The 21,900-nt window shown below is 42.7% G+C and overlaps 1 protein-coding gene across 1 annotated transcript in view; it reads left to right on the top strand.

Annotated features, from left to right (window-relative positions):
- Positions 1 to 15,230: 15,230 nt before the first annotated feature.
- LOC308370022 (MICAL-like protein 2) overlaps positions 15,231 to 21,900 on the top strand; it is a gene marked incomplete at its 5' end in the record, with an annotated part of 14,376 nt that continues 7,706 nt past the window's right edge. Inside the window, 9 exon segments of the mRNA XM_080844581.1 lie at positions 15,231 to 15,373; positions 15,734 to 15,782; positions 16,885 to 17,026; positions 17,353 to 17,474; positions 18,285 to 18,415; positions 19,257 to 20,042; positions 20,992 to 21,119; positions 21,231 to 21,269; positions 21,272 to 21,290. Of these exon segments, the coding sequence (XP_080700707.1) occupies positions 15,231 to 15,373; positions 15,734 to 15,782; positions 16,885 to 17,026; positions 17,353 to 17,474; positions 18,285 to 18,415; positions 19,257 to 20,042; positions 20,992 to 21,119; positions 21,231 to 21,269; positions 21,272 to 21,290 (1,559 nt within the window).

The following is a 21,900-nucleotide window of genomic DNA, read 5'->3' as shown; positions in this document are numbered from 1 at the left end:
TGTTCTCTCTCTGCTAGGTTGCCAGGTTACCATCCACTGTAGTCCAAGAAGAGGGGGAACTGGCACAGTGTCTTGGATGACTACAGGAAGATCAGGCAGCGTATTCTGGCCAACGGGTCTGTTATGCAGCAGACCACCCTTAAAAACATTTTAAAAACTTCAGTCATGGAGGATTAGGCCATAAAAAAAATCCCTTTTGACCTGCATAAGGAGACACGACACTTGGGCAAACTGATCCGTTGGCAATTCTGGGCAGTAGATCTCAAGGGCCAGTAAATAACGCCTTCCAGTTAGTTTGAATGATTAGTCTCTCAGTGTTGTACGTTGCCAGCGCAGTCAGCAAGTTCTGGTTTGGGCTCAGAGAGGGGTTACTATAAATCACCTCAGTGTTCACACACTTCCTGATCCATGACCTCCGACCCCTTGCAGAACACAGTGATCCTTCCCATGCTGCACGCCGTGCTCAGGGAGGAGAACGAATGGGAGAACGCCTTGACCTTTAATCCCGAGCACTTCCTGAACCAAAATGGTGACATTCTATTGCAGGTACGGAGAGTCATACTGACATACTGACAGCAACTACAGACTACAACTTGAGACCTTAGCTCTACATCTTTTTGCGTATACTTTATTTGACATTACATGAATAAGTTTTATTAAAATGAAATAAGCTGGATTTGTTTTGTTTATTGCATACAAGTCTATGTATGATGAATAATAGACCATACGTTTTGTGTGTGTGTGTGCCAGCTAAGCATGTGTGTGTGGTTGGCAGCTTTGCCAACGTCCCCCACCAGTACCAGCTCATTGTCACCCCCTGCTGATCAACTATGGCACTGCAGCCCAGTGCCAAACAGCCTCCCCTATCTTGAAAACTCTTGTTTATTAAGAAAGCAATCAGTACTGTTTAATGTTAGGACTACCAATACCATTGATTTAGGAGTCCAGGCCCGATTTGAAAACTTGTCAACTTTGATGTGTGTTTATGAATGGTTTATTATTATGATCACTTAACAAAACCCTTTTAACCCATGTTCAATAATAATAATAATAATACATCACATTTATATAGCACTTTTCACAGTTCTCATTTTTTATATGGTGTGGTAATGAGTTCCACAGGGAGGAGGCGGCAACTGGAAACGCCCTATGACCCCAGGTTCGCCACTTGGTCCTGGGTATTTGCAGGAGGTTAGCATCCGCAGACCTGAGGCATCAGGAAGGCGCCATGTTGGTGAAGGACATCGGAGAGGTAGGGGGGAGCCAGGCTGTTGAGGGCCTTGTAGGTGGTGAGGAGAATCTTGAAAAGTATCCTTTGTTTAACAGGGAGCCAGTGAAGATCACAGAGGACTGGGGTGATGTGGTCACTTGAGCGGGTATTAGTAAGTAGGTGGGCAGCATAGTTCTGTATGTACTGCAGTTTATTAAGGACTTTGTTAGTGGTACCAAAGAGGATACTGTTGCAGTTGTCAAGCCTGGATGTTATAAATGCATGAATGTACTGTATGTATTCATAAATTTGTATTTCAATTCATTTTATGTTATTATTGCATTCCTGTTTCTATTGCATTAAGTACTTTGCTTTTGATCAGACTTGACATTAACCTCCCAGATCTTCCACCAGGTATGGTTCAGCTGTTTTAGAACTTCGTAGAACACTTGCTTGGCTGTGGCTCCTTTCTTTTGTATCATGGTGTCAGCGATTCAAACGAGGACCCAAGCGCAGATCGGTTAAAAAAGGATTTATTTATAAAAACACAAAAGGCTTCTCTTAGGCAAACAATACAAAATAAATTTTAAAAAGGCACATAGTAGCAAATGGCTACAACAACAAAGGCACATGGCTACCTAAACAAAAACACAGGACATGTCAAAACACAGAATCAGACAAGACATAGTCCAAGTAACGACACATGGTGAGCAGAACAAAGCTCTGTTACACACTGGTGCGTTCGCTCATCACCACCTCCTGCTCCAGGTCATTTAGAACGTGCCTCTGCTGGAGTTGGCCTAGGATGGGGTTGATGACAAGGGGTAGAGAACTCTCAGGGGCCGCCTTGAGCCTAGAGGAAAAACTCCTGCCTTCGATTCTGATAATTTAAGGGGGTTATAGGAAAAAAACATCAGTAATTCAAATTTCGCAATACACCTCATCTCCTTGTGTACTTACAAATGCTGAAACTAATATCAGATGTGATCAGATCTGTTGAAGTGAAACCTTAAAGAAAACCACACACTTGTGACGATGATCAAAAAGACCACTTGTCGAGGGCTCATCTTCACGTTTTGGCTCACTGCGCGTCCTCCTCCTCAGCTTTTCTCTTTCCTGAAGTAACCAGGGGCAGGAAACTGTTGTAGAGAAGGACAGAGCGCAAGAGTGAATGTGTGTGTGTGTGTGGGGTGGGAAAAACATTTAAGCTTTTAATCACGGCACCCACTTCATTACTCTTTCTAATTGGATGTAAATGAATCCAAGTGAATGAGACCATGTGTGTGTGTGTGTTGTATAGGGATGATTACTTCTATGGTGCATATGAGATCCCATGATCATAGAACTGTGGTTGGGTTTATAAACTCTATGGAACACTTGAGATCTATTGGTCATATAACTGGTATGGTTAAAGAACCCTCATCAACATATGAGATCCTGTGACCATGTGTCTGTGGTTGGGTTGTTAAACTCTATGGTCTTATGATCATATGACTGGTAGATAAACACTTGCCTATGGTCATATGACAGAGATAAGAGATTTTACTATCATGTGACTGGTTGGGTTGATAAAGTCTATGGTGCATATGAGATCCTATGATCCTAGGTATCCTCAATGCTGCATATTTTCTATACATCTACATTATATATCTGTGTAACCTTTCTGTAATAAAAACTCCACATACTGCCTTGTTTGTATACTAATGTAATTTGCATGACAAGAAAACAAAGCTGCGACCTACTGTTTTGTATGTATGAAACACTTGGAGAAAGTCCCTAAAACTGTATACTATATAGCAATTTTGAGTGTGGTAACTTTATCAGGTGTGATCAGTGGTACAGTGGGTAATGCTGTTAAACAACAAATAGCTGACCTGGGTTCAATTCCTGGGCAATGTAAGACGCTATTGTAAGTGACTTTGGTTAAAGTGTTTGTTATAGTTGTATTTTTGGGTCACTTTGTCTCATTGATAGCCCATGACTTACATATACAGCAGTAATGTCTTTAGCAATAACTACATCGATGTTTCCTTTATACATGCACATTTCAATGCACCTCTTTTGTATAGTTGTATATTATAGTGTATAGTATAGTTGGTAACATGGCTGCAAACATACAAAACAAAGCATAAACTAAATACATTTTCAGCCAAAAATATAGAAAAATCTACCTTACTTCAAGTGTATAATTTTATTTGGCTGTCAAAATACAGCATCTTTCCATCTACAATAATCTAGATTTGGTCCGCTTTTGAACTGAAAGTTGAAAGTATCTAAATGTAGGCAAAAATTGCTTTTGTTGCACATAGTTTTGCTGGTGGTACCCTTTAACTGAGACAGGTATCCATGAATTTCAGAAGTGGTCATTGAATGCATTTTGTGTCTAAGCTATGGAAAGTATCCACAGTTTAGTTCACATAGTCTACTGATATGGTGAATGTGTTAGGTGTTTTGAAAAAGTGTACATGGTATTGAAACCATGTGAAAATGATTGGAAAAAATGTACGTGGGTGCAGTCAATACATGGGTTTGTTTTATAAATGTACATAAAGGACTGTAATGTGGTTCATATATGGTACAAGTCAGGAAAGTATGCTTTGTTCATTTTTATATAACAATAACGATAAGAGTTTTTTAGCATGCATAATTTGGCCCTTTTCATATACAGTAACTTAGGGAAAAATGCTGGGCATAATGCCATTTTTGTATGAAATATGTATGCAAGCTCCGCAGGTATTGTACATGACAAGTGTGATTCCTATGTGTTTTTTATATAGACACGCAACATGACTGTGTGTTGATAAACTCTATGGTACATATGAGATTGACAAGACACAGTGTCTTCATGACAAAAGAAAGTAAAGGCAGCTTTAAACTTCTGCTTCAAAGTCAGCTTAATTTCTGTGTGTGTGTATGTATGTATGTATGTATGTGTGTGTGTGTATGTGTATGTGTGTGTGTGTGTGTGTGTGTGTGTGTGTGTATGTGTGTGTAAAGATGTAGTAAATACAGAAGCTTACCTCTGAACCTCCCAGTCTCTCTCCTTAGCACACTTGTACACTGTTATAACAAGGTCAGGGAAGAGCTTCATCACGTTGATTGTTTTCATTTCTTCTCGGCTACAGGAATACACAACTGCAGTCAATAAATGTTACAAATGCTTTGTAAAATTACATAAAATACTGTAATGCAAGTACGGTGCACTTAATAGTTGGGGAAAATATGGTTATCAGCCAATTTGTATGTTCAACTAGGAGAACCTAATCTCTCAGAAAGCATTTTCTGGGTTTGTTAGATATAAATTGATGCCAGATGGTAGCAACCCTAAGCAGGGTAGGTTCACCACCTTGTATTGCGCATGCTGTTTGTATGTATACATGTCTATGTGAGTGCGTGTGTGTGTGCGTGTGTGTGTGTGTGTGTCTGACCTGTGCACCATACGGTTGCGTATGAAGCGCAATAGACAAAAAAAGGTCTCTGGAAATCTCCCATCATCTTTAGCGAAGCTCTGCACAAGTTCCAACCATTTTTTTTTCATGTCGTCCAGGTCATCAGTCACGTGGTTCAGCTGGGAACACAGCTGGGACATACACGCACACATGCACACACACACACACACACACATACACGCATGCACACACGCACACATGCACACACACACACAAACACACACACAAAAAAAACACACAGATTGGTTGTACAGTTTCGTAGTGTGTGTGCTGAATGGAAATCACACCTTTGGCCCTTTGTGATTTTAGAAATCAGAAAAAGAACCAGAAATCAATGTATAAACCATGGTTAATAGTCAGGGAAGTACAGTACAATCCTGTGCCCTTGGTGATTTTAAAAGATTAAATCATCAACCAACTGGATCCAAAACTTGTGTGTGTGTGTGTGTGTGTGTGTGTGTGTGTGTGTGTGTGTGTGTGTGTGTGTGTGTGTGTGACTGTGTACTCACCTGAGTTTTCCATGTGGAGAAGCTTTTCCCTTGTATTTTTTCGGCCAGATTCTCATCATTACTGAAGTCCTGGTATTTTTCTACCTCCCCGACATCCCCCACCTCCCGCAGGAACATCTTTTTCCTAAAACAAAAGAGAATTTATATGGATATAAGAACCAAAAAAAACTGCAATTCGATGAAGTTAACCCAAAAGTGTATTGGATCAAGGACTCTACCTTTAAATATCAATACTGAATCCATTATTTAAATGGAAGGGTCTTCAACTTCTTCATTATCAAATAATTATTATCGAGTCCTGTAGTTAATCTTAACTTCATGCTAGCAGGCTTGTTATGAACTGGCACTTTATTTTCAGATGCTACCTGCTAACTTTTCCTAGTTATGCAGCCTGAAAAAGTAAAGCTGTCTATAAGTAGTGTCAAGAGAGAGTGTTTGGAGGACTGTCATACAACTCCCAAACAGACATTAATCTCAATACGGACTATGGCACACCAAAGGAAGTTTGTTCATTGGTTAGTAGGGTGAAGAGTGTCTTGGCACTTGTGTACCCACACAGTCGCCAGTACAAACAGTACCTTTCCTCCTCCCAGAAGAAGGGATGCTTGAGAACTTCAGTTATGCGTGGTCTCTCTTCTGGAGTGATGTTGAGCATGCTCTCAACCAAATCCTTGGCTTCAGCATCCTTAAGGTGCTCAAGGGTATAATCCCCATTTTTAATTTTGGCTTGACAGTCGAGGTCATCTCCAAAGGGATGTCTTCCATCAGAGAGGATGTAGTAGACCAGCATACCAGCCACCTGTGGGCAAAGTGATAACTCAGCTTGGATGATGGATTATCACGTTATGTTTAATCTTTCGAGAACTGAGCTCCTCATATTCCCAGCCAACCCGGCTGCCCCACAAAATATTGTCATCCAGTTCGGATTATTTTCATTGACCCGAACCAGATATGCCTGAAATTTGGGATTTGATGTCCAACTTAATTTCTCTGAGCGTCTAGCTTCTGTCTTGAGGTCTTCTCGAGGTTCATACTCTTGATATTCAGATTCAGACCCTATCTCACACAATATGTTACACAACTTCTTGTGCAGGCACTGGTTATGTCTAAACTAGCTACTACTGCAAAGCAAAGCAAATTAAACAGGCCTGCCTGCATGTGTAGTGACACCACTGCAGATGATCAGTCTTTTATTAATCAAAGAGGACACATGTCACTCCTCTGCTGGTCACCCTTCACTGGATCCCCTATAGCTGCTAGATTTACATTTAAATCCTTCACTCTGGTGTATATGATTCATCTCTATTACCCCTCTCAACCACTTCGCTACTCAGATGAGAATTAGTTGTCTTTGCCATCTTTCCACACCATTATTTTCTTTGCTTGTGCTGTCCGTTCCAGGGAAAGCTGTGGAACATTACATTAACAGTATATTACTGCCTTTTTTGTTTTATTTTATATTTACTGATTGTCTTTTTTGATGTTTGAATTCACTTTGGACAAAAGTATAAGCATAACCATAAACATCTGTGATCTTTATGTACCATTTGTGTGTGCTTGTGTGTGTGTGTGTGTGTGTGTGTGTGTGTGTGTGTGTGTGTGTGTGTGTGTGTGTGTGTGTGTGTGTGTGTGTGTGTGTGTGTGTGTGTGTGTGTGTGTGTTAGTGTGTGTGTGTGTGTGTGTGTAAGAGAGAGAGCGAGAGGAAGAGACAATATTAATACAGTAAGTATCTGTGTGCTGTGAAGCTGATGACAGACCTGTATATCGGTGCTCCGCTTGTACCGCTTCTGGTCTCTTGGTTGGCCTCTGATTATTTCTGAAGCCTCCCAGCACTCTGTTCCAACTCTTGATGTCTCTTTTGTAGTCTGGCCCGGATCTAGGATACGACTTATCCCAAAATCAGCTAACCTCACCCGCTCATCAATATCTGTAAAGGATCATTATTAACACTGAATTAATCCTACCTTTTTACCACATCCTGATACAATTGGAGAACTGGAGCTGATCAAATAAATAAAGAAAATACAAAAATGAAATTTAATTGAATTGAACTGACTTGAGCTGAATGATTTTGAAATTGCCATTCCCTTAGGGAGCAAAATTAAGAAGAAGTTCTTGAGCAAACTCTCCCACTTCTGGATGTCTTATTTGAACTGCTGACTTGTTTATACATTTACTAAGCACTTACCACAAACTAAACATGGCAGCATCTCTTTTTATACATGAATCATGGACACATATTTTCTTAAATCATGACACAACAACCCCTCATCCACTTTTCCAGGCTTTGGATGACCCCCTAAGTAGACCGAAAAACAAACAGCTTACCAATGAAAACGTTGCGAGGCTTGATGTCCCGGTGGATCATGCCTTTCTCATGAAGGTCTTTCAGACCCTCAAGGAATTCCATTGCTATTCTTTTCCTCTCTGAATCTGCTGGTGGCCTTTCTTGTTTTATGTATTCTTCCAGGTTGAACTCACACAGCTGTATGGCAATGTAGCCACAGTGGCTGTCATATGTGGAGTTCAGGTACTGCACAACATGAAGACTGTTAAACATGAGTTTGAGTAAAACATCCAGCTCCTGTTGGAGCTTCTTGAAGCTGGATTTGAACATTTTCTTTATGGCGACTTCTATGCCATCATCTCGGATTCCCAAGAGCACTTCAGTCTGTCCTGACAGGGCGATCTGAAATCTCTCCTCATCAGGAACAAATGTCAGGCCCCCCACGGTCATCACCTTACTGTCTTCCATGTTTGCAAGCTCTTCCAGTTCCTTCCGCCATCTAATGCTACATGGAATCCATTTTCTTTTCTTTGTGGATGTGGTGGAGGTCATGGGTGCAGAGGCTGTGGCAACCGAGGACGGTCTGTTGACTGATGTGAAAGATACATGAGATGTTAAAGACAGATATGGCACCTGAAAAATCAGATAAAAAGTATTTATTTATTTCTGTTTTTTTATACACATGTATGTATATAGTATGTCTGAAAGTCGTTCACACCTTCTTCAGAACCTTCCAATCCCAGAGTGTGTACGTCCCGAGTTAGACCAGTCCCTGCTCCACTGCACAAAACAGAGAAAAGAGGATTTTTCCCCCCCAAATACTTTGCATTGACAGAATATAATTTGCCCTTGTCTAGGGTGATCATGCATCACTGTCAGATTTGCAGTGCTAACCATAAGGTACACTATCTGACTGGCTGTTGTGTTCCTACAATCTGATTGGCCATGACAATCTCACCTCACTGTGTGATTGGTGGAACCAGTAGAGAAATCTTGAGATTTCTGCCCTAACTGTTCTAGGAGATCCCGACGGTTCATAGTCTTCAGGATGTGCTGTGTCACCTTCATACAATCTGCGACCCCATAGCAATTCTTCATCAGACCCACTGTGTCAGTCACGTCAGCCTTCTCTAGCCGCCCCCAGGGAATACGTACAAAGCCCTCCAGGGTGCCTTTGTTCAGGAGGGCCTTGAACCTTTTTAGCTCTGATTCAGGCAGATCATCCAGAATTCCAAACATGGTTGAAGAGTCCTCCATATTTTCTGCTATTAGATGCACAATAAAAAGAACACAAACAGCATCATCATCATCGTCATGACCACCATCCCCATGCTCCAGGTGACTCCAATCAAACCTGGCCCAGACCTGGGCCAGAATATGCCATAACAGTGCTGAAGTCTGAGTTTGCTATTGTGTGGCATGGGCATCTGAGGCCTAGAAAGGTGCAGTGGTAGGTAGGTGTGGGTGCCTGGCTTCCTTGTCTGAGGTTACGACTTCGGGTACAGTGTGGGAGTGTCTACACAATGCAGGTTACAGGTGCAGGTCAGTTTACACGTATACATGAACACACCAGGGAATGTCTGAATGCCAGGTACGAATGTTTACATGCATACATGTAGATCAGTGATCACACACATGGATCAGATCAGCATGTTTGCAGTGACTAGATAGCATGAGGAAACCACTCGCTTTGCTTGAATGGAGGCTTTTACTACTACTCCTACGACTACCATGACTATACTCTGGCAAAGAAGAATGGGTTTAGCCTACTCCAGATGTCCAGTTACAGGGGAGTTCTGGACATGTGTAATGAAAGTGTAATAGCTTAACCCATCGGTTGAAGCTTCTGACAAATAAATAATTAACAATACACATACAATGATTTGGGGCCATGTGTGCATGTCCTCATGTTGCCTTTAGCACATTTTCAGCCAAGCAGCGAGTTGAGCAAGAAAAAAAAACATCCTCATTCGTCATTCTGTGCACTACTCAGGAAGAGCCCAGTTGACATCAAATAACGCCATTCTAAGATTGACGGTGTCTGACTTTACAATCTAACAGTTAACAGCCACATTTAGTGACCTGTTTTCTCAAAAAAAGTTTCCCACGAAAAGAAACGAAGAGAGGAAAGTCCTCTCCCTTTATGGTGAGATACCACTTACAAAATGATTACATGTATAGGGCAAGCCACAGGCACACACATCAAAGCTTAACCGTTCACAGGAGGTCTTTGGTTTCATTCTGACAAAACAGCCTATTTCCCATCTACAGAGATATCATGGTACCTACCTTTGTCTAGTTGGAAGTTCAAGTCTCAGTAGAAGTTATGCAGATTAGCAGGGAGACGACCCACAGATAGACGCATGCGCACAGGCAGTTCCAAAGTACAGGAAGTAGGTTTCACAGAACAGGTTCCAGATGTTTCATTTCAAATATGGGCAGTACAGCCATGTGTGGGAGTTCGCACACACGCAGGCGTGCGCGCGCACACACACACACACACACACACACACACACACACACACACACACACACACACACACACAGGAAGGAGAGAAGACAAGGAGAGAGGAGTTGGAGGGGCCTAAACAAGACAGAGAGAGAGAAAGGTTATTTAGGAATATTTTTGTATGTGATGGACAATGATTAACTCATGGGATATGAATGGCATTATTCAAACAGGCTGCTAGAGAAGCTGTAACATCATACAATACGAGGAGTGGGCTTTGCCATGAGCTTCTGTCATATTTGTATCTACTTATGACTGTATTGTTGAATAATGTGTGTATTGCTGGTACTGGAACATGGACATCTCAACAAATAGAGGTAGCAGTTAGACGAGAAGGCTGCCATAAGGCAGAATGGCCCTTTTCCTAGAAATCACGTGGCAGACATGCCTTTCATTAAACCCTGGTGCAAACGAGAAATCCTATGGCGGGCATGTCTTTTCTTGTGAACCCCAATGCAGATACCTTTTCCGACAAATCACGAGGCAGACGTACATTTTCTTATAAACCCCGTTGCAAAGATACCTTCTCTTATAAATCACAAGGCAGAGTTATGATTTCTGATAAATCACGTGGCAAACATGTTTCGCCTACTATTATATTAGGGGACGCCCTATCTTATTTACACGACGTCATGTCATGTTTGTCTCTACATGGTCACGTTTCGATTCTTATCTGCTCTCTCACTAGCAGACAGAATTGGGCTTAAGAATCAGTGCACAGCTACGGACACTTTTAAGCTTTTAAGAACACATTTACAGTCGTTCAACTTTCTTAGGTTTTTCTTCCGGAGTCCGTTGTAAGACACTTACTGAAATGTTCGAAATGAGGTCCAATGAGAATGGACGTGGAAACAGAACGTATGCCTATGTCCGTACCGAAAATTCAGCAATAGATCTGGCTTCCATTTTTTTTAAATCATTTCCCGCGAGATGTGCGTGGCCCTTTTCTGATAATAAAGCTATGATATGTAATGAGCATTATTTATTTTGCTGTGAATAATGAAGGAAGCAATACATTCGAAAAAACCCTCGAGAGGTGTTGCCATGGAGATTTAACGTTACTTTCTGTCTGAAGATAAGGTAGCTAGTGTTGAAGAATGGATGACTTAAAATTGGACGACTTTAAATTAATAAATGAAATCAACACCTATACGGATACAATAACAGATTTGCCTTTTTAAAAGTAATTCGGTTCCTCCCACCTTTTTCTGGGAAGTGTCGTGGAAAATTCTAATTCTAAATTCTTATTATTTCGTAGTCAGGGTCAGCAGCACCCAGATTTCTTAGATTCTCTCTCAGTCACACCTACAGACTTGCTTTTTACCAGAACATTTCACATTATAAAAACACACAGATGCTTTCTGCAGCTCTTTGAATGCATATAGACATTTGAATTCCCCGTCAAAGAACCAAAGAGGAATGCATTTCTATTTACACAAGTTATGGATACAGTCTTCTGCTCTGGTGTCACAGAAGAAAAGAATAGCAGCAGTTTTCCTTATAATGTAATGTAAAAATCTTTATTAAAACAAAGCCATTAAAAATGTTGATGAAGTTCATTATTAGGCCACAATACATGGTCACAAAGGTTATATTATAGGGCAGCTTTGTTATGGTGATATCACAATGGCATCAATGTTACAATGAGTTCTAGAATGAAATTCATTATGATTCAGCATTCTCACAATGCAAAAGGTATGACACAATCACCCTGAAAAATCAAAAAAGACTGATTCCACTCACTAAATCCACTTGTGTAGCTAAATCCTGATTTTTTGTTTTGTTTTGTTATTGTTTGTCTGTCAACCCATGTTCCTGAAGATCTTGAATACTTTGACCCCGTCATTACTCATCACCGGCAAAGAAGAGGAACTTTGTATGTCACATTTAAGAACTGCTGTTTAATGTTCAAAATCCGGTTTCACCTGGCCCCCCGACCACTATGCAGCCTAGTCAAATTTAGAACAGCAGCAACCACTGCTACTCCAGGGGCAGCAAGAGGAGACTGTGATATTCCTTGGACAGTCGGATTTCTTAGTTAGGTCAGCCCAGGGATGGAACCATCTCCCACAGAATATTAGAGAATCAACCTCATTTAACAGCTTTAAAATAAATCTTAAAACATAAATAACCAAAAATGTGAGCATTAGTGGGTTCAGTAGAACTTATATTTTGGGATTTTATTTTATTTTGCCGATGTTATGTTTGATTATATATTATATATAGAAACTAGCCTTTTGGCAACAATTGGGTGCATTTACATTTTAATGTTTATTAATGTACACTGTCCCTCTTCATCAAATAAATAAACTGAAACTGAAACTGAATGTATGTGTCTGTCTCCATGCGTGCATGTTTATGTGGGAGATGGATCTGATTCTGAAGTACCTGCAAGAGAATCAGTTGCACAACGCCCTCTGGTGCCGGCACATCTTTACTGCAGCGCTCTTGTCCTCCAGGCGGCCTTCAAAATAAAAAAAAGTTAAATGTCCATAATGATACTTCTAGCATCAAGGTGTGGTGTAAATAACATAAAAAATGTGTGTAAAATGTCTTCTAAGAGCAACTGTTTAAGTGGGTCCTATCTGTCAATCGTCAAGCACAGACAGGCTCACGGCCAAGTCCAATAGAACCATTTGGGATTGCAGATCCAATATGGATCACCAGCATTCCGCTCATCCCATTTACATAATTTACATCACCCTAAGAGAGAACAGGAAACAACTACAGACAAACAAACAAACAAACACTCAGGGACGAAGACCAGCACACACACACACACACACACACACACACACACACACACACACACACACACACACACACACACACACACACACACACACACACACACACACACACACACACACACACACACACACACAGACAGGAAGGAAAGAAGGCAAGGAGAGAGGAGTTGGAGGGGCCTAAACAAGACAGAGAGAGAGAAAGGATATGTAGGAATATTTTTGTATGTGATGGACAAGGATTAACTCATGGGATATGAATGGCACTGTGACGGAGGCAGTTACATCATTAAATAAAAGGAGTGGGCTTTGCCATGAGCATCCCAGTTACTAAACCAGGAGAAAAAGAGGGAACGCGACTGTGTGAGAGAGAGAGAGAGAAAGAGAAAGAGAGAAGGAGAAATAAGAGACAACGAGATAGAAAGAGACTGCTTCAAAACTTCCACCATCATCGTCCCCATCCCCCAAAAAACAAGTACCACAGGACTGAATGACTACAGACCCGTTGCTCTAACCTCTGTGGTGATGAAGTCATTTGAGCGCCTTTTGCTGTTCCACCTCAAATCCATCACTGACCTTCTCCTGTACAGAGCCAACAGGTCTGTAGACGATAATGTAAACATGGCCCTTCACTTCATCCCCCAGCAACTGGACTCGTTAGGAACCTACGCCAGGAGGATCCTGTTTGTGGACTTCAGCTCTGCCTTCAACACCATCATCTCGACTCTGCTACAGGACAAGCTATCCCAGCTGAGTGTGCCGGACTCCACCTACAAATGGATCACAGACTTCCTGTATGACAGGAGGCAGCACGTGAGGCTGGTAGAACATGTCTCTGACTCCCGGACCGTCAGCACCGGTTCCCCTCAAGGCTGCGTTCTTTCCCCTCTACTCTTCTCCCTGTACACCAACAGCTGCACCTCCAGTCACCAGTCTGTCAAGCTCCTTAAGTATGCGGAAGACATCACCTTCATTGGGCTCATCTCTGGTGGGGATGAGTCTGCCTGCAGGTGGGAGATTGATTATCTGGTGTGGACAGAACACCCTGGAGCTTAACCTGAAAACAGTGGAGATGGTAGATTTCAGATAGAACCCAGCCCAACCCACCCCATCACCCTGAGAGACTCCCCAGTCGACACTGTGGAGTCCTTCTTCTTCCTGGGCACCATCATCTCCCAGGACCTCAAGTGCTCAGCTCCCTCCCTTGTCCCGCCCCCACAGCACTACACACTTCAAGCCTCCACATCTGACTCAATGTGTTACATTAACAAACATTTTTCTTGGTCTATTATATAATCTTGCACATTGCACTCTTATTTCGCACATTTCACTTTAACATATTGATATTCTGTAAATATTTTTTATATATTTGATATATTGTTTTTCTTATGTTTCTGTAGTACTTTCTATGTTTTATGTTTATTGTCTGCACCAATATGCCAAAGCAAAAAATCCTGGTACGTGTAAACTTACTTACTTACTTACTAAAATTCCTGGTACGTGTAAACAATTCTGATTCTGACAGATTACTAAACCAGGAGAAAGAGGAGAAGACAGTGAGAGAGAGAGAAAAAGAGAGAGAGAGAGACAGCTTGATTAACACGGAGAGAACGGACAGAGAAAGAGAAGTTTCAAATCTACTGGAAAAGATTAAATGACAGGTGTCCATGCTTGTGTGTGACTCACATTTTATGGGCTGTGGGGTCATCTCTTCAATTACTACCATTACTACCAAGAACGAGAGAAGTATTTCAGCTAAAATGAAATTTGTCATTCTATTTTTGTGTGTGTTATTCTTTAGATATGTTAGCGTTCATCTCTCTCTCTCTCTCTTTCATTCTCCTGTTGACTTTGCCATTTTTATATTCTTCAGCTTGTCAACAAACACATGCGTACACTGTCCATTAAGGAGTCTTTAAGTGCCATTTGTATTTAGGACAGTCGTGTAAAAGTGAGCTACACTCCATTACTTTAGGGGGAGCTCAGTAACGGGAAAAAAAACATTCTCGCGGAATAGGGCTTCAAGGGCTGTCCAAGACAGTTGAAAGAAATCACCTGCTAACCGTTTTGAGACACGCCCTCTCATTAAGGCGTGGTGTGTATATATGTTTGTGTGTCATAATGTACATTTTATATGTATGCTAATATAATTGTATGTTATGTATATGTATAAACACATTCAACAAACCATTGTCGTGGTGCTATCAGAGACGTTTGAATTATCCTTGTAAAGCTTTGTCGGTACAGCCTCCAGCCGCGTCAGCAGAGTGTTCTTAGTTGGAACATTCCCCCAGGTGTCGAGGTCAGTTCTCATTTCAACGCAGTCATTTGAAAGGACATTCACTCTCACACACACCTCTTCACGGGGAGCACTGTTCGTTTTGGTTTCGAGATCTCTGGTGAGGTCTACAAGTGAGCGAACCGTCTACAGCCACTTTTCAACGGACTTCGAACAGCCAGTAATCACGTGTGTTTGTTTCACGGTAGTAGAAGGTTACGCAGGTGGCGACTTGGGTAGGATGTCAGCCGTGAAAGCACTTCAGCAATGGTGTAAGATCCAGTGCGATGGCTACAGGGATGTGGCCATCACAAACATGACGACCTCATTCCGGGACGGTCTCGCTTTCTGTGCACTCATTCATAAGCAGCGGCAAGATTTAATGTGAGTTGCCTCGACGAACTGGCGCTTTGGATCGCGGGTTAAAGTTCGGGCATGTTGGCAAAACAAGCCGTTTTTTTAAGTCACGTTCCGAACCAAACAGGTGGTGTCAAAACGCTGCTTTAAAAAGATGCTATGGAAAGTTCCTTGCTTTCTTAATTTCTCGACGTGTGGATGTCTGTCTAGGGAATTACACGTCGCTAGCTGACTTCAAGAGGGGACAAGGTTATTGAACACCGTTTAGTTGATATAAGATTTCATTTCATGAACTTCACCTCACAGTTCATGTCTGTCTTGTGTTGCACAAATGAATTATTCAGTCTAAACTTAACCACGTTTCTCTCCGTCTCTCCCTGTGTTTAGAGACTTTGACTCTTTGCGGAAGGAGAACATTTATGACAACAACCACTTGGTGAGTAATTAGCTTAGTTTACTCTGAGGTCACAACTAGCAGCTGATTCTGAGTCAGTCTTGACTCTTGTGTGGGGTGAGGGGTGAGGGAGGGAGCAACAAACAGAGGGTGAAGGAGACCACTGGTCCCAAGGTCCTGGTCCTGATGGTCTGTAATTAGTTTGATCTGAGGTTGCCTCTAGCAGTTGATCTAGCGTCAATCTTGATTCTTGGAAAGAGGGAGAGTGACTGATCCTGGGTCAGTTTTTGCTGTGACCTGAGGGCCATCTGTAGTCAGGTGGGGTAGCAAAGCACACCAGTTAGTTAGGAAGGGCGGTTTTCTAAGAGAAGGAATATACACAAAGAAAGGGAGGAAGTACATGAAAGTGGGCAGGGATACTCTTAATTCCAATGCAGTGTCATATTGCAACCAGCAGCCTCGGTCTGGGGAAGCGTTATCTTTTGTGTTAACTCTCTGTAGGGTCAGGTCAAGGCTTGTTGTAAGGGCGGCTGATCCACTCATGTAAGCGCTTTCATTCTCATTGAGACGAACAGGCACACGCAAACCTCAGTCTCAGTCTTTCCTTTTTCTCTTTTCATACACCTACACCCACCCACCCACCCACCCTCCCTCTTTCTCTACTCTATCAACACATGTGCACACACACATACACACACACACACACACACGAGGAATAGATGCACACAGACCCCAAAAGACCTTTTGAAGAATGCAAATTCAGTTCAAGTCAAGTCACTGTTGTTGTTGGCACACACTTTTGTTGTTGGCTTAGTTGGCCACTGTTAAGAACGGTTTCAGACAGGAATTCCAAGCGAGTGTGTGAGTGAGTGTGTGAGTGTGTGAGTGAGTGTGTGAGTGTGTGAGTGTGAGTGTGAGTGAGTGTGTGTGAGTGTGAGTGTGAGAGAGAGAGAGAGTGTGTGTGTGAGAGTTTGAGGGTGTGTGAGAGAGGAGAGAGACAGCTAGAATATGTTTGGAGTAGCAAATGTTTGTATGTGTGTTTTTGTGCTGCCACTTCAATTCGACATTACAACCCCACTTGTGTGTGTGTGTGTGTGTGTGTGTGTGTGTGTGTGTGTGTGTGTGTGTGTGTGTGTGTGTGTAGGCATTCCGTGTGGCTGAGGAGCAGTTGGGTATTCCTGCTCTGTTGGATGCAGAGGACATGGTGGCCCTGAAAATTCCTGATCGGCTCAGCATCCTGACTTACGTGTCCCAGTACTACAACTACTTCCATGGCAAATCACCTAGTGAGTACACACACACACACACACACACACACACACACACTGAGTATTATTGGTATGATATCTATGCTGCCCACAGCTGCATACAGCTGGTTTCATTAGTCTCCTTCCAGTGAGATATATATATACACACCACATACACACCACACGCACACACCCCACACACACACATATGCAAAGCCTCTTAAACTCAGACAGCTTGCCTGGGTCCAGTCATATTGTAAATATTTGTAGTTGCAACATTTTAAGTTGTTTACTCTTAGTTCTGATTCACTCTTCCTGTGTGTGTTTGTGTGTGCGTGCGCTTCTGTGTGTGTGTGTGTGTGTAGTTGGGGGTATGGCAGGCATCAAGAGGCCTGCTGAAAACTCTAGTGATCAGCCCTCAGGGAAGAAGAACCAACCAATCACAGCCAAGACCTACAGTCCGGCTACCCCACCCACACCAAACCAGGTAGCAACCATTCCTCGTCATGCTCTTATTTACACGCACACATGCACACATGCACACACGCACACACGCACACACACAAATAACTCCTAGACAATACTCTTAGGCTGTGTGCACATAGCGTCATTTTTGAAGCTGTCCGTGTCTATTTGACATTAGAATCTTACATAAACGTCCTGAGCAGTTTTTTTTTAAACATTTAGTTTCCTTAGCTCAGGGAATTTTTTTCGGTTGAAAAAGTTTCAGAGAAAAAAATCTTACATCAAGTGCATATTTGACAGCTGGCCAATTGTTTCCCATAACAACCAACAAAAATGGAGAAAGTAGCAGTGATCGACTCGGTTTAACTGCATCCACTATATTCAACCGTGGAGTAAAAGCGGATGGGTCCTAGGGGTTAGGGTTAGTGTTTGTGATTATTGCCGTTGATATAAAAACTAGCCTGTTACCTAACGTTAAAGTTGTTATGGTAGCAAAAGACACACACGCTCTGGACAGTGTTTTTCATAAAAAAAAGTTTGAACACAGCCTTATACACACACACCACACGCATGCATTTTACACACACACACACACACGCATGCATTTTACACACACACACACACACACACACACATTACTCTCATTACACGCACTCAGGCACAATGGGTTTGAACAAACACAATGGAACACAGCAATGACTCAGACCTATGATCTTTACTTGTGTGTGTGTGTGTGTGTGTGTGTGTGTGTGTGTGTGTGTGTGTGTGTGTGTGTGTGTGTGTGTGTGTGTGTGTGTGTGTGTGTGTGTGTGTGTGTGTGTGTGTGTTTCAGAGAGAAGTGTTGTCTGAGCGCACCAATAAGACTGGCACTCTAAGCAGCAGCTGCAGTGTCTGCAACAAACACGTCCACCTGGTACAGCGTCACCTAGTGGAGGGGAGGCTCTACCACAGGAACTGCTTCAAGTAAGATACACACACACACACTGTCTGCCTAGCGGTAGGGATCGTGTGTCAATTGCTTTAACTAAGACACACACCCACATGCACTTTTCTTCTTTTTTTACTTTTTACCTTCTCACACACTTTTCACTCTTGCTTACTGCAAATCTAACCCCACTGTTTTACCTCTACATTAAAACATAACTTACCCCCCTGGTAGATGCTTACAACTATGCATGCTTATTTTGAAAGGGAGACTTTAAATGGAGTCTCAGTCCTTGTAGGACTACCTGGATTTGAACCCTTTAGGTGCTGAGAGATTAGTGGACCAACTGCAGTTTAACCCCTTGGGCACAGTGATATTTGTGGACCAACTGCAGTTTAACCCTTAAAGGCACCCAGTGCAACTTTCGAGGCTTAAAAATAAACATTCAATTTCTAGTCTTTTTTACACGTAGTAAGTTTCAATAACTCCATAACAATACATACCGACATTCAAGCAGCAAAGATGAGACGTCGTTGTGTGGTGAGAACTGATAGAAAATCGATAACAACAACAATCGCCGCCATTTTCTTTATTTTTTTTAACCTGCAATAAATAAAGCAGGCTTCCAGTCAATGGAAAAATGGCTTCTCCCCACCGGCGATTGTTGTTGTTTACGATTTTCTATCAGTTCTCACCACACAACGACGTCTCATCTTTGCTCCTTGAATGTCGATATGTAATGGTATGGAGTTATTGAAACTTACTACGTGTAAAAAAGACTAGAAATTGAATGTTTACATAAAGTTGCACTGGGTGCCTTTAAGTTGCAGTAAAATTAGGTGCAGAAATTAGTCAAGTAATTGCAGTTTAATCCTGTAGGTGCAACGAGTGCTCCATCCTTCTTCTGTCTGGCACCTACAAACCAGGAGTCAAACCAGGAACCTTCATCTGCACGACACACAACACCCTCAGTCCTCCATCCAGTCAGAGCCCAAGGAATCCTCCCTCACCCAATCCCACCTCACGGAATCCTCCCTCACCCAATCCCACCTCACGGAATCCTCCCAGCGCAAGTCCTAGACCATGGACCGCTACCTCGACCAGTCATGGGGAGTTCAGCTCAAAGGCCACACCTCCCCCTTCTAAACCCACTGGCCCAGCCTGGCTCGTGACCAAGAGTGACCGCACAGCGACCCCTACTCCATCTCCACGGCAAAAACAAGCTACGGCTTCGATAGTTAGCCCTAACGCTAGCAATAAGACGGACCGTAACACGACACGCACTCCCACCATCTCTTTCGCAGAAACACCCAGCTCCTCTCCAGCTTCCTCACTCAGCAGCTCCGCGGCCAAGAGCCATCATGCCCGACAGCAGTTCTTCGAGTCTGGAACCCCAAGTGGGAACACGAAGGCACTCTCTGGGACCTCCGAGAGTGAGAAACCCACTGGAAGGAACGACGGAACCGGGATCGGTGGCGGCGGAACCGTGGGAGAGAAGAAGGGAAGGGTGCTCCTGAAAGTGGGAGAGTGGAAGAAGGAGGGAGAGAAAGAGAAGGAGAAGGAGAAAGCAAAGGGTTTGATTGGAAGAAAGCTTGTGGATGAGAAGAACAGTAGCAGCACTAATCCGCCATGGAAAACCGATGGAGGAAAGAGCACTGACAGCAGGTGAGTGTACAATGCACTCACATACTGTACACACGAACGCACTCCAATTTTCACTCTCTCACACTCACACTCTCACTCTCAAGTTTTGAAATAAGAGAAAATCAGACAATCGTTTACTGTTACTCTTCCTCTCTACACACTTACTGACAGCAGGTGAGGCAACAACAACCACACACACACACACACACTCACACACACACACTCACTTCCTCACTGAACCATTTGCTAGTCCTTAAACCTCCAGCAATGTTTCTATTGAAGCACTTTTTCTGTTAGTTTGTTCCCATATCATGCCATAATGTACCATTTTCAACACATGTAAGGCAATCAGATTACAGCAAGGCAAAGCCTTTTTATTCACAAGACACAATAAATACAATAATATGTTGTACAAATGAACCAAACTAGAAACTAGGATGCAAAAAAGACCCTATCCCTAACCTCAGTCTGACTCCACTAGATGAGCTAGCTGTGATAAATCTTCTCTGTGCCCACCTTGTGGTGCTGATTAGTACTGCAACAGGCTGTAGTTCTAAATCAGAATTGCCAAGCAGCTGAACTTGGTAGAGGAATCCGTTTTACTGGACAAGTGTCTCGAGACTCGAAAATTGAGGGTATGTTATTTATTAGCTGAGACCTCGCCCAGTTCATAACTTAAATTAAACAAAGCACACAAAAGCCTGATGACTAACTTACACACTGGCCCTATATGTTGATGTAAAAACGTTGAAGTAAGACGTGTGTGTGTGTCTGCTCAACCGAGGTCCAGTGAGGGGACACATACTTGTGGCTTGATTGCTCACCCTCTCTCGTCGCAAAATTCGACCCACTCAAGCATCAGTTAAAGAATGTTCATGATTTTCAGTTTTCTTTAGTCTTTTTATCTGTATAGCCATTTATTATTTAGATATTTGTTTATCTATCTATCTTGTCTATCTGTCCATCTCAGTGGACGGGCTCGGCTAAAGCCATTGGACGTACCCTTGACAAGAAATACAATTACAACAGACAAGCCAAGTCCCGCCTGTATGAGTAAAACCAATAAGGACACTAAACCAGTCATCACACCGTCTAAAGGTACACACAACACACACACACAACATATTACTAATGAAGTGCAATGTTTATACTTACAGACATGGATTAGAACTCGTACTTAATCACACGCATATCTCCCTCTGTCTGTAGAAAATGACTCCGCCCCCACCAGCTGGAGGTCAATGCTGAAGCTGTCTCTAGGGAGACCAAGTGAGTATCTCTCTTCTCACCTCTGAAGTTAGTATGTCACATCTGTGGAGTGGTCACTGAGAGGAATAAATCAAACATGTGTGTGCACGTGCACACACTCACACACTCACACACTCACACACACTCACACACTCACACACTCACAACACTCACACACTCACACACTCACACACTCACACACTCACACACTCACACACTCACAACACACACACACACACACCACACACACACACTCACACACTCACACACTCACACACTCACACACTCACACTCACACACTCACACACTCACACACCCACCCAGGTCAATCTACCCATAAACTTTTGTTATAAAATTCAACCATTTTCTCCCCCAGACACTCAGCCCCTCCCACCCTGCCATTCTCTCTCTGATTGGCTGTGTGGGGGTTAGGCCCCTGAGACGGGGTGTGTGTCGCATCTAAATCTGTTCCCCGGAGAGCAACCAGCCCAGTGAACCTTCAGTTCCCCTCTTTGTTCTATTCTGTCTGAGGTGAGAGGAGAGGAGACAATCAGGGGTTTCATATGACACAGGAGGAACATGGTTAAAGATCTGTCTCTCTCTCTCTGTCTGTCTGTCTGTCTGTCTGTCT

Source organism: Sprattus sprattus, assembly GCF_963457725.1.
Source record: "Sprattus sprattus genome assembly, chromosome: 9".
Taxonomy (NCBI): domain Eukaryota; kingdom Metazoa; phylum Chordata; class Actinopteri; order Clupeiformes; family Clupeidae; genus Sprattus; species Sprattus sprattus.
The sequence above is the reverse complement of the archived record's forward strand: the minus strand, read 5'-3'. Positions and strand labels throughout refer to the sequence as shown.